General features: G+C 37.8%; 2 protein-coding genes across 3 annotated transcripts in view; one reads left to right on the top strand and one right to left on the bottom strand.

Annotated features, from left to right (window-relative positions):
• Positions 1-2,161, top strand: part of LOC116290490 (small G protein signaling modulator 1) — a 20,249-nt gene extending 18,088 nt beyond the window's left edge. For both annotated transcript variants that reach the window (XM_031697531.2, XM_031697532.2), the window contains exon 21: positions 186-2,161. In XM_031697531.2, the coding sequence (XP_031553391.1) occupies positions 186-274 (89 nt within the window). In that variant the 3' untranslated portion in view covers positions 275-2,161. The remainder of the gene's footprint in view (positions 1-185) is intronic.
• Positions 2,156-13,807, bottom strand: LOC116290488 (telomerase-binding protein EST1A). Its single transcript, XM_089032248.1, has 18 exons — positions 12,115-13,807; positions 11,469-11,771; positions 10,330-10,496; positions 9,562-9,733; positions 9,288-9,349; positions 8,736-8,884; positions 8,069-8,312; positions 7,557-7,645; positions 7,129-7,232; positions 6,597-6,800; positions 6,204-6,262; positions 5,922-5,955; positions 5,747-5,809; positions 5,090-5,243; positions 4,411-4,501; positions 4,170-4,293; positions 3,925-4,000; positions 2,156-3,653 (listed from the first exon to the last, which is right to left on the bottom strand). Exons 1-18 carry the CDS (start codon positions 13,801-13,803, stop codon positions 3,523-3,525), a joined length of 3,915 nt encoding a protein of 1,304 aa, XP_088888374.1. The 5' UTR covers positions 13,804-13,807; the 3' UTR covers positions 2,156-3,522.

Genomic DNA, 13,807 nt, shown 5'->3' with positions numbered 1-13,807 from the left:
TTATTCTTATTAACTGACGTCATTAGATGACAATATGTGACGACATCAATTAAGGTTTTTCAGTTAGTGACATAAGCTGAAGGAATTTATTGCAATTCAATGATGACGTAACTACATGACGTTATCTAGTGACGTAGCAACGTGACGTAAAACACTGGTAATCTTGTTAATCATTTGCATTTTAGAAATGGCTGAGCGACACGATGCCAAGACAGCTCTGACAGTGGCACGATCTCTTGTCATCAAAGTACAAGATTTGATAAGGAATCAATAACTATTGATACGTACGGAGTTAACTTGAGAATATACGATAGACGTACGTGTTAATAGTTGTGGGGAGCACCCTTGCTATGTACTCTACCCTATCAATGTTGCAGACGTTACTTGTGAAAAATACATTCTGAAAGATATCCGTTGTGCAAACAGACAGACAGACCGAGAAACGGACAGACAGAGAAACAGAGAAACAGAAAGACAAACGTACTCCAAAAAACCAATATGCTTTGCAAAGCTATATGATAATAAGTTTTAGGCTTCGTAGGAGCTCAATATCCACGGTGACCGTGCAATAAGATTAGAATTTAACCCGAGGTAATCGGACCTAACAGTCGGTCCATAAATTTATACATTTACCAAATAGGTAAGATTCCGTAAAATATTTTATTTTGTTAGTTATATAATTCCATTTCATTCAATTTTAACGTGAATTAAGAAGGAGAATTGGATCCTACGTAAACAAGATGGCGGCTATGCTGTTACCCTTGAAGCTTTGCGAACACACGTGATTCATTTTAGCAAATACCAATGAATTTGTTTGTATAAATGAATGAGGGGGGAGGGGGGCTTTTTTTTTTTTTTTTTGTTTAATTGTGATACCTTTCTACTTGATATGTAATCTGCCGGTCAGATTGAATGTTTTAATTGTGCGCAAAGAATCATGGGTAAAATTATAAGTAGCCATCTTTTTGCAGTAGACAGATGCGCTTCAAGAAAACAAAAAATTCTCACTAAAAGTATCACTAGAAATACTTTTAGTGAAACTAAAAACCGAGCAAACAGGACCCACACAACACACACACCTTACTACTTACCATGTATTTAAAAATAGGCAAAAATGTTGCTAAGCTAAATGCTAAAGCCGGGGACTTGTGTCTCCTTGCTTTATTTAAGGTAATGAAAACCCGTAAAATAATTCAATATTTTCAAGAAATGAACCCTCTATTTCCCAAATTTCGCAAAAATTTAAAATCCCAATAAGATGGAAATTGAGGCCTGATAGATTATCGTTGTACTCATTTGGATGTAATATCTGTTCCTAACGACGAGTGAAATAAATGTGATTATCGGGCTTCAATTTCCGCACCCCACCCCTCCTAAGCCGAAGAGAAGGCGAGGGGCGTGGTGGGACCGAAATAAGGGTTCAAAAATCCCTGACCTGAATATTATTTACAAAATAATGTCTATTGTAAATAGTTTAAAGTACAGGCCCTCATTGACGGTTTGTATAACGTCACAATGATCTGTGCAAATATATTGTTCTCTTTGGGAGTTAAAGGATATTTAAAAAGGAATATATTCTTTCAATATGCCATTTTACTATTGGGCAAAGCATCTTGAATTGAAAATAATTTGGCGGTCGTGATTGGGTAGAATGTATATGTGTTTGTCCAATCACGGAGCTTGTCAAGTTGGCTTTGTCTTGATTGGAGGGAACGCATAGGTGTTGTCCAATCACATAGCTCGTTGTTTTGACGCTGCCGTGATTGGATAGAATGCTGAGCTGTTGACCAATCATGAAACTCGTTATATCGCTATGCTCAATAGGAATGGACTAATCAGTGAGGGACGGGAATAAATCCTTACGTATTAGACCGATCAGTGAAAAACATCATTTCTCGCGCAATTTTATCTTTAGAGGTCTTCATTTGTATCCCTCTACCTGGAACTTGTCTAGACATCCCCTACCCCTTGGGAGGAACCAAAAGACGAGCTCCCTGAAGTCACGTGACGCGGGGATTGCGCATAAAGAAGATGTATGTTTTACATTTATCGGTACACAAAATGTGTATATTATTCAAAACTCAAGGGGGTTCAAAATTAAATTGTATCAATCGTAATGAATAATAATTTGATCGTTAAAATAAACGTCAAAATGTTGGAAGTTTAGATTTTTTATTGAAGTCTTTTGAAAAAGAAACTATTGTCCTATGCTTAATATGGGTGTTTTATTCTTACGACCTCGCCCAGGTCTACGCGACAAGCTGCATAAGGAAACTTGAGCAACGTGTAAAAACGTTTTAAATGCTGTTCAAGTCCTATTCTTGTTCACTTGTTTAACGCAGTCCTGTCTGTTTCAACTAGTAACCGCTAGTCATTATAGATCTTTAGCATCAGGCTTACCGCTAATCGCCAGGGATCAGGCACAGAAACACGCCCGTCAACACGGAGAAACACTCGGCATCAATGTAATCCAATATGGCGGCTCTTCTCATAACTTCGTTATTACGCCTTCCTAAATGTCGAAAGTTTGACGTAATACGCTCGACGTCGAACTGCAGTTAGGTTTGCGGTGCCTAGCAAGAACGTAGTATTCTTTTAGGTCTTGGCTTCATAAAATTATATTCTAAACTAAACAATGATCGTTAATATTACACCTATTTCAGAAATCGTTGTCGCATCAAAAGCCTCAAGCAACAAGCCAAGACCGAAGAGAACGCTGGTACTTTTAGCTGTAATTAATTTATTCATGGTGCATTTTCATTTATTGACTTCACAAATTGCTCCAAGCAAGGCTGCTTGAGATGATAATTAGTGTAGAGCTATAGCCACTTGCATCAACCATGAATAAATCAATTATAAAGTACCGACGTTCTCTGGAGCCTTGGCTTGTTACTTGAAGCTCTTGGTGCGATAACGATCTTCGAAATAGGTGTATATCAAAATGATAACATAGCTAAATACTGTAATCGTATTCAGCAAAAGTAACTACCATTTACATGACTCCTTAGTAAACTATTGTATTGTTGCACGTTACGTCATCGCCGCCATGTTAGTGGTATTTAACACAAGATTCCTCATCAGCCTCCTTTGCTAATGCCACCAACATGGCCATCGTCTTGGTCTCTTGACTCTTATAGGGATTGCTGCAAACCATCATTAGACCGAGATGGGAGCATCCTGACACTAGGTTCCAGATATGGAGGCAAGGCCATGATGAGGGAGGTAACCCGGTCATGCTGAAGGACAAGCTGGATGTTACTCTTCTGTCCCCACCAGTACGTCAGCATTACATTGTTTGATAATACAGGTCAAACAATGGGTATTAGTTATATAGCTTGTCGGTTGTGCCATTGCTCGACCTTAGCGAGGGGTCAATTGAATTCAAAATCGAACATTAGTATTGGCCACTGTCAATACCCCACCCCTCTGGTTAGCTGTTTGTCGACGTGATCATGTGATCACCATGCGACTTCAGATATCTCGCCACAGGTCATGTGACCCTCACTTGTTCAGTCACGTGCTTTATAACCGTGCCATCTGTCGGAACTGTGGTACAGTCAGTACTGGTACGTTTCTCGTGTAGGCTTTCACACGTAGATTACGATCATCAGTTAGAAGGACCACCTTGCGACGGATAGTGATTGGCTGGTCGGCTAAAGAAGAAGTGTATAAGGCTGTATTAGTTTAGAATTATTGGTGATGATATTGATGTTGGTTGAGATAGCGACGACGATGATAGTGGTGATTATTGATGATGAGTGTGCTGATGATGATAATAATGAAGATGTTGATGATGATAATCGTGAAGAAGATGGTGAAGATGATGTTGATGATGATAATCGTGAAGAAGATGATGAAGATGGTGGTGATGTTGGTAATGACGGTGATGATGATGGTGATGACACAAAGTAAAGCTTAGCTTACCAGTTGCAAGTCTGTTGACAAAGTTTTCCTGACAGTAATGTAAACAGCAGGACAAGATGACATCATCATTATTACCCTGGAGCATAAGTGGAAAGAATTAAATATATAAAGAAGGTATGAAAAACGAAAGAAAGAACATATCTCACATTACCCCACATTATATGAAATAGGATGGAAACATGAAATGCATGTTACTGTGTGTAGTCTCCAGCATTAGGTAATATTGTAATGAGTGTGGCACTAACCGTCCTAGCAGTTGTATCCTCGCTTCTAAAGGCTATGGTATCCATAACTGTACCCTTGCTGGTTACTGCTTTGACGTTTGGTGACCGAAGACTGAACTGATCCTCCAGAAAATCGATAGCAGCTCTGGGTATGTAAGAAAGGAAAAAAAATAGTTAAGAACACTGAGGTGTACGAGGTTGCCTTGCAAGACCAGAAATGACATCTATTTACAATAACCTAGAGAAATTTTACCACAAGTACCTAGAATTTTCCAAGACCATCTGTGCATGTGCAAAATCATGATATTTGTCAATCATAAGGTCCTTCTTCAGTCCATCAAGTTCATTGATAACTGTAATTATCATAGACATAAATACATAATGGTTAATGACATGTACACCTCTGTTGCATATGCAATACTGTGCATGCAGTCAGACCACAACGACACCCGTTAACTACAAATATGAAAGTTATGCAAACTTGGCTTAAAGTTACTTAGCTACTTAGTTACAAAGTTACTAAGAAACTAAAACTTATATATTTCAAGCTATGGTTTAACTGGACTAGTTTAATCAAGTATAGGGGACATGAAGCCGAATCATTTACAAGGTTTTTTATTTCATTTGCATTATACCCTGGCAGGTTTTGTGTAATGATGCTACATGATACCTACCCAGCTCAATAGTCCCTTTCACAGTTCCCTGCGCCATCTTGAAAGGTGTCCGTACCTTTGTATTGAAGCGAGATGAACAGCGAGCTTGCAATGATAGACCTTTTCTTAACACCTTGGAAAATTATTCACATCTTTATCATTGCAAGCTCACTGTTCATCTAGCTTCGATGCAAAGAGCCTTTCAAGATGGCGCAGGCCTCTGTGAAGGGGCTATTACTCTTTCTACTAGTACTGTGCAAAGATCACAGGTACCAAGACAATACTTACCAACTAAAGGCACAACTAATGTAAAGTCCCCAGTCATGACGATGGCTTGTAAACCACTCAACTGATCAATGAAACAGTTGGTATCTGGTACCAGGTATGTAGGGTAGTTCTCTGACATTAGGTGTGGTCTGGAAACATTCTCGTGGACCACAGCCTGTTGAAACCAATCAAAAGGATTATTTTTTAATAGTCTTATACATACTACCTGTAGTCTGCTATATTTTCTAATGTAAGCAAAACACTTTTTAGGGTGATTCGCCATCCTTGACAACAGCTTGTGAGCGTCACATCAATAATATAAAATATGTCACAAATTGGTCTGCCGAAACTTGTCAAAGGAAAGTAAAAACCTAAATCAATGAAACGTCATTTGTTATTTTCAAATTGTTTCACATTCACAAATTGATGTTTTTGAAAAAAGGAAATGACGTTCTTGAGGCCCATTTAGACGGTACGATTTTCACCTACAACTATTGTATACAACACGTTCGTGTCTGTCGTAGGCGAGTTGTAGGCTTGATTTACACGCTAAGACTCGAGTTGTAGGAAGGTGCCAGCCTTTAGGGTCTGATGAGCAATATTTCCACAGCGTCCTACACAGATGTCTGTTGGGTTGTCACGCAGTGGTCATATGAAGGACGTCTTTGACATACTTACCCTGGCTTTACTGTGTTTCTCTTGGTGGTCTTCTAATTCTCTGGTAAGTTTTTCTTTCTTTGCCTGTTGGTTTCACGGTAAGATATAAAACAACATATTTAGATACAGGATTGCCAGTGTAAAAGAGAATGGAAGAGACAAGCATATAATCTTTAAAGGTGTGGCATTTCATTACCTTCAATTCTTTGAATCCTTTGTCTGCTTCATCACTGAAAATAGCATTCAAGTGAGTATTAATATCTTGTAGCAAACTTTGTTTTGATGAGGAAGGAAAGTCAGAAAAGAAATTTTGATAAAGGGAGAGTGAGTGGTAAAGGAAGGAAGGAAGACTCAGGAAAGGTTGAGTGGAGGAGAGGGAGGAAAGAAAGGAAGGAAGTAAGGGTTCTGAAGGAACAAGGAAAGGAAAGGAAGGGAAGAGTCTTTTAATATAATGGTTAGTGCAGCACATTTTTCTTACCCAGATTCAACATCTTCCAATACACTCTCAATAATGACGTCATCTGACTCATATGATTCCTAAATGCGAAATTAATCACATTCATAAATTAAGGAGGGCTTAATTGGTATCCACTGATCACAGGCCAACTGTAGTGCTACATCACCAATGCATGAGGCAATGGAGTGGAAAATGGAGGAAGAGTTGAGGCGACCATTGAGACAGGGACTGCACGTAAGAGTTTTTAATTAGGGATTTTAACTCACTAATTAATTTATTGTTTAAGGGGGGGGGGGTAGGGTGGGTAAGGAGTTAAAGTGCTGAAATGACTTGACTGAAATGACAGAACCAAGGCTGTTTGTTCTGGAGGGAAATTCCAGCAATAAGAGAAGATGACAAGTAAACTAGGTGTACCTGATGATCAGGGGTCTGATGATCAACATCCATGTGTACATTTACAGATGAACTGTTCTGTGGCTGGGATGCAGGGATACTTGTTATAACGGCAGTGTATTGCTCAGTGTCCTGACAGTATTGCAGTGTAGGGTTTGGTATTGACGACATCAGTCTACAAAAATCTTTTACTGCAATAATGTGAAGATGGTTTTCAGCAAATTCCTTGAAGAAAACAACAAAAACATTAAAAAAAAGTTATTTGGCTTTAAGAAAAATGCAATATTACTCAACATTACAGATGGGATGAGTAAGAGTCTTAAGAAAGCCATGTAGAACAAAAAATTAGAATTTTTCTCCTTTTGGAAGCAAAATTAAATCTCTTGCCATGAAAACATGCAGTAATATTGTACTGTCCAGGAAAATGGTTTTGGGTAAACCACTACACTTAATGTGCACAAAAAGATATATTAACAGCAGAGATTGTACCCCTTCTCCTTTAACGATATGGTTTGGAATGATGTATTTTCCCCCACTGCTATGAAATCCATACCTTGAGTTGAGGGTCTCTGACTGTCATGGAATATTTCTTTGCATCAGCAAGTGGCTTGAAGCCTGCTAGGAATTCATCTTCCCTGAGGGTCACAAGTACTTCACCTGAATGGTTAAGATGAAAAATAGATTTTATTTGTTTTGATGCAATGTTTTTCCATATCAGGGGCATAGAAAGGGGAGAGTACCGAAGTGATGACGTCACAAAATTGTTTTTAAAAACATTTAGGATTTTGGTAACATTATCAGAAACTGCATGTAAAAATATGATATGGTGCAAAATTTCAGGGCCCAGTTGTTCAAAGCCCAATTAGTGCTAATCCTGGGTTAACTCCTAATAAGACCTATAGAGTTAATCCTGGATTAGCGCTAATCCAGCTTTGAACAACCCGGCCCAGAGCAATTTACGACAGATACACATTATCTCACCATCTTCCTCTTCCTCAAATTCAGGCGATTCATGCTGAATCAGCAAGTTTGTGAACTGAGCAATGGACTCCCATAATGTTCTATGAATACTGAAAGGTAAGAATCGAAATCAAATCAGTAGGGTGGCATGGGTAGTGGTTTGTGCCACTTGCCTCTTACTGCTGTGGCCCGGGTTTGAGCCCCGGCTCAGACTGTATCATACTGTAAATATGTGAGTTGAGTTTGTTTGATGTGTTGTTCTCTCCCTTGCCACAAGGACTTTTCTCTGGGATCTCTAGTTTCCTCCCTCCGGAAAAAGCAACATGTGAGTTGAGTGTTGTATGTTGTAAATATAGAATGTATTGGTAGTGCGTGTGGAGGGAACCTCATGGAAGAGCCCCGTATGGGGAGTGGTGGTTGGAAAAAAATGTTTTCTTTTTTTTTTTACTACTGTACATCATTACTAATATAAAAATATGAAGTTCTCTCACAAACAAAATAAATGATTCTTTGAAGAAAAAGTTTCTTTTTACCTAATGCTAGAAGCTTGCCATAAATCTTGATGAGAAGTTAGCCAATCAAACCACACCTTTACAGCAGGAATGAACTGTCTTAAGGTAGCACTTAGCTCAATACCGTTACCATGGTGACAGTTATCTTCCTGAGGTTTCATCAGGAGTTCTGTACAGGCATTAAGCACTGATATCAGCATATCTATAGCGAGGGTGAGTGCTTGGTCTTGTGGGGTGCCGACTCTGATAAATGGTTCAGGGTTTTCTGTGAAAATGAAGAAAATAGATGAAGATATACTGTACTATAGTTATAGTCTTTATCACCTTCTGTTCTGTATCAAGGCAAGTTAGTGCATTATCGTGACACTGCACTTGACCATGGCCAATCAGTTTCCGGTAATGATAACTGGCCAAATTAGTTTTACAGTAGCTTAGTCATACCTCATTTCTGGCTAAACTTTACTGGTCAAATTATTGGCAAGGAAAAGATATTGTCTGACATCCGGCCATTATTTTAAGTCCTGTTGACTTTCAGTGAATGACTGCCACTCACTATGACTCAATACTTTCATTCAATCTTTTTTAACTTTGGTAGTTTTAAGCAGCCTGCATGTGGACCCCCTCTTCAGCAGTATTTCTTCAGACTATGACCCTATAAATATATACAGGATATTTTGAAGTGTCATACCTCTTGGTGCAGTGTGATCAATAGCATACATGCTAATAGCAGACATCTGTAGCAGGCTGATGTAACTGACAGAAGAGCACTGGGGGAAGCCCAGCAAGGTGTGCAGCTCTCCTATCAACTGTACTTGTAGGCTAGGAAGCCTTTCCATGCTGTAACAGAAAGGACAGATGTCACTCATTAGTATAGACCTACTAATGGTTTATTACAATTCCTGTGCACTGATTGGCCAATCTACTAGTGGTCTATCAGTAATAGACTACTTTAATTAGCAAAAAAATAATTTTTTTCCATCTAATTTGAATTTTTTTGTATCCATTCATTTGACCAATTAGTAGGTTTAATACTAAAACAATTAGACCTCTAGCCCTCATGTTCTATGAGTCAGTAGCCTATTTGGCCTCATAGGCTATTGAACCTAGACAATTCAAGCTGTGGCTCTAATTATTAATTAGGTTAATTAGCTGATCAATACTTTGTGAGAAGTAAAATTCTAATGAAAAATTTAAAAAATGGCATTTACTCTAAAAACATTATCATGCACAGCTTATTTACCCAATCCTAGTGTAGAGAAGACCATGTGCGCAAAGGAAATGAAGCATAAATTTCTTGTTCACCTAATAGTAATGATAGTAAGAAGGTTATTATTATATAATTATTATTTTTAAGAGGGAAGGTAAAAATAGCTTGCGAATTTGCAATTCATGAATTAAGGATGTGATGTACATGTACATCCTCCTTTGTAAATTTTACTATGCACCCATCCCCTTGACTCTGTGTGGGCCTAGAGTTCTATACAAATCATCCAAGCCCAAAAAAAACAACTTACTTCTTGAAGAGAAATCTTTGGTGATTCTTTGATGGGATCCCTGTGGTTATTTTCTTGCTGGTGCTCTTTGGTGATTGGGGTTCCTGTGGCATCTACTGGTTGGATTTTCCCTTGATTAGTGAGAATAAGCCTTCTACATTTACCTTGCCTCATGAAGACCCAAATTTCATGTCTAAAAAGAATCAAACTAAGGATATCATACAAGTATAAAGCATGGGTAATTCATATTATATTAAAAGCAATTTAAAACATGCACACATGTCTCTGTACTGTGATAAACATGCTGGTGGCTTCAGAGCAAGAGAGAAACAAGCTTAGGGACACAAGGTGTAGCCAAGTGTTTCTCATGCTTCTCAAGTGCTCTACAGCTCCCAGAGTGTTTATATCACAATACAGAGACAAAAGCAGCCATCTTATATTGCTGTTATAAAATATTTTTGAACAATTTTGCAGAAACATATCTCTATCCTCTGATAAACACAGTAGCCAGGCAATACTCCACTTTACAGTTCCGTTCCAAGCCGAGGCTGGAGTTTCCGTGCATAGCAAACCTATACTTTTTATCATATGCGGAAACCCCAACCTCGGCTTGGAATGGAACTATAAAATGGAGTATTAGCTTACTTGCTACATCTCAAAATAATCTTCTATAAAATTCAACTAATACACCCCTTTTTTGAATGCAAATCTAGCCTCACATTCAAATTAATTTTCAAAGGGGTCTTTAAAAGATCTTCTTGTTTGATATATTTTTCCATGATAGAGTACCTTCCTGTATTGTTTGGCTCTTTTTCTGCAACTAGTCCAACCTCCCTGGCTGCTTCCTTAAAGACGTTCCTTCCATGCCCTCGAGGGGTATCTCTCCTATCATGTGCAGTCCTCTGGCGTTCTTGCTGTCTTCTCTTCATCTCTTCTTCCTGCTGGACTTGATCAGCCTAATGAATAAACAGTAAAATGAATGATGAAAAGCTTAAACTAAGGTAAAATACCATAACTGGCATTGTTTTGATTCCCCTTAGTTACTATTACTATGTCCCAGAAGCTTAAAAAATTATCTGAAATATCTCTAAATTTGAAGCTCTGATCCCTGAAAATTGTTTTAAAATTGTCTTAATAGTTTACAGTCCTGTGAAAAGAATAGAAAACTGCTTCATAATCCATGGTGTATCTTTAAAACAGATACTGTTTAGTTATGATGAAAAGGTAAATTGTACACCGTGAAAAGATGAAAAAACTTACTGACGTTTCGGACGCTAGTCCTTCGTCAGAGTAAAAGAGAAAGAAGTGGTAGAAAGGAGTGTATATATGATAGAATAAGACAAAAGAAACCAATGAGAGCAAGGTAGGCAAGGAAACAAAAACAAACAATCAAAAGACAAAAGAAAAGGTTAGTTGAAAGTAAAGCGTTCATTAATCACGTTGGGACTAAGAGTGCCCAATAGGTGAATAAGCCGCATTTCTTTGGTAGGTGAATAATACTGTTTAGTTTGTAGGACAGGATTTTAATTCCATTGGGAAAATGACTGCAACAGTGATTGGTTCGCTATTGTCTGAGTCTGATTGCATGCATGTAGCAATTTTTTTATGGTCATGAAAATCTTATAGTGTAGCAAGTCTGTGTAGTTATATCAAGATTACATAGGTATATGCATTTTCATTGGAAAACAGCTATCTCTTTAGCTTGGGTCATATTTTTGTCATTTCCATCCATGCGTCTTTCTCTTGAGAAAAAAAAAATTTTCATTCATGTTGCATTCCTATTCATATTTCTTCTCATGTGCAACCATTAAAGAAAGAAATATTACTCTAGGGAATGACACAAGATCTAAAATGGTAAAAAATTATGCCCAAGCTTAAGGTCTATTTACCCAATCACAGAAGCTTTTTGGGAGATAATCACTTCTTACCTTTCTTTGAATTTCATGAAAAATAGTTGTGAGCTTCTCCTTGGCTGTGAGGATAGGAGAACTAACGGCCAGGCTTCTAACATAATAATAAACTGCATCCAGCTTACGGTTAGCATAGACAGCGATAACGGCCAACTGATTGTAGGGTTTTCCATTCTTAGGAGCAAGTTTTGAGGCTTTTAAATACCAGGTCCTGACTGCACCCCAGTTAACCCTCTTTGATGTGTGAAGCTGTTCCTTGTATCTTTCAATGTCTCCGAGAAAGATAAGGATGTAGTGACAGCTAAGTAGAGCTAGCTTTGCCTGAAATTCAAAGACATATTGGTTGATACAGTATTTTTTTAAAAATTAAGCCCAGTGTGCCAGTGGTTGTATGTGTGCATATTATAGAAGCTGCATAATGAGAGTAACATATTAGTGCATATGGTGCAAATTATAATTTTTTATTTATATGCAACTACTTCTTAATTAATGTTTGTTGGGAAAGTGTGCATGACATGTTTCTTCATGATTTTTCAAAATATTACACAAAGTTGTTTCTCTTGCAGCAAGATTTCTCAGCATAAAAATATGGGAATGCATTAAGTGGTCATACAATTGTTGAGCATTGTACTTCATCAGCTTGCTCGATGCTTCAAGTACTTACATTTCTACCCAACATTTCAGCTTTCCTTGGCTGGCTCACAATATCCTGGACTTCAAAGTGATATGTCTTCTGGAGTCCCCCAAGTAGATCAGAGTAAAAATAAGATGCTGTCTCCAGGAATTGATAAAGTTCCTTATTGATATCATCGGAAGACATCATATTTTTTTGATTTGAATAACCTAAAAAAAGTTTACTATATTTTCGGAATGTTTCAATAACTTGGTAGAAAGCATTCTTCCACAGTAACTGGTCAACATCATGTTGATTAGCTAAACCAAGATCCAGCATTATAACACCTTGGTATAAGTCTTGTATTTCTTTACTCAGTGTACATACTCTATGTAAACTTCCTTTATCAGATATTCCTTTGGAAAGAAGATTACTTAGGCTATTTTCAGCATGATGACATTGTTTTATTAGCTGTTGAGCTCTTTGCCGATTTAAGGCTTTGAGTCGTTTCTCCATGGTGCTTATTTTTCCTTTATCAATTGGTTTGGCATCAGGATTGTCATGGTGGTGAACACCTTTGTCATAAGGTATGTCATGTGATATTTCAGCTGTCTGTGAAATACTCTCATCATCATCATCATGACCATCATTGACATCATGATGATGATAATCAATCTCTAGAAGACATTCTTCAAACTCTGTGCTTCCTCTGATCTTTCCATCTTCTTGATGTATATCAATCCCTTCGGGAATCCTTATAATCCCTCTTTCTTCACTTCTTAATGCATTATTATTTTCACTAGAGTGAGGATCTTCGATATCCTCACTAAAACTAACATGAATACCTTTTGCCTTTGGCGAAGACTTCAAAATACCTTGTTTCTTATGCTCATCTTCAAAACAATTATCATCAATTTTTATGTTATCATTTTTTCGTTTTCTTTTCTCTTTTTCTTTCCCTTCCTCTTCACATGAGTCTTTTTTGCTGTTTTCCACAACACCTGATTTCTTTTTGTCTTTCCTTTTTGATTCAGAATGTTTTTTATCCCTTTCTTCGGAACTTTTAGTTTTCTTTTTGATGTTTTTATTAGATTTACGTGAGTTTCCTTCCTCGGTATCCTTCTTCCTTTCCTCTTCCTCTCCATGGGCATCCAGTCGTAACTTAGCAACATGATCCTCTAAATCAGCTGTTTTTTCACCTGAACCTTCCTTCAACTTAGGACTACGTTTACGAGGACTCTTTTTCTCTTCTTTGCCCTTCAACGAGCCTGAAACTTCTACATCTACTGAGCTCTCAGTTGAATCATTCTGTGTTTTCTCAGCCTTGGTAGTTTTTTCACGTTTTTCTTTGTTGTGATGCGAACAAACTTCGTCATCGTCTTCGCGTCCACTGTGCTTTTCATCGCTATGCGATCGACTCTTGTGCTTCCTCTTTTCTTCACCTTTCTTTTTGCTACCCTTCTTCTGTTCTTTGGTCCTCTTTTCAGTTTTCTTTGAGTCTGTCTTCGTTTCTAAAACTACTGATTCACTTTCCTCATCCTTGTCAACATTCGTCCTCTCATCTTTACTTGGCGAAACAACAACCCTAGATTCATTTTCCTCGAGATTTTCCTTGCTTTTACTCTTAGGTGACTTCTCTTTCTTCTCGTTGTCTAAGATATTTGCCAATTCAAGGAGTTCTTGATAAGTTAGGCGAACAGTTTTTACGGTACTCTCAGACAAACTTGAAAGCGCCGCCATTGAA

The sequence above is a fragment of the Actinia tenebrosa genome, unplaced genomic scaffold (assembly GCF_029948245.1).
Source record: "Actinia tenebrosa isolate PJP-AT-01 unplaced genomic scaffold, QUT_ActTen_1.0 PGA_scaffold1__47_contigs__length_23844297, whole genome shotgun sequence".
Lineage (NCBI taxonomy): Eukaryota > Metazoa > Cnidaria > Anthozoa > Actiniaria > Actiniidae > Actinia > Actinia tenebrosa.
This window is presented reverse-complemented; position numbering and strand designations above follow the sequence as displayed.

What these genes read in the sequence shown, in the direction of transcription:
- LOC116290488 (XM_089032248.1), bottom strand. Translation starts at nt 13,803, where the DNA reads ATGGCGGCGCTTTCAAGTTTGTCTGAGAGTACCGTAAAAACTGTTCGC. An exon ending in TGATCACACTGCACCAAGAG is followed by an intron (nt 8,313 to 8,735) that starts GTATGACACTTC and finishes TCATTTTCACAG; the next exon opens with AAAACCCTGAACCATTTATC. An exon ending in ATTAGTTGTGCCTTTAGTTG is followed by an intron (nt 4,502 to 5,089) that starts GTAAGTATTGTC and finishes TGATAATTACAG; the next exon opens with TTATCAATGAACTTGATGGA.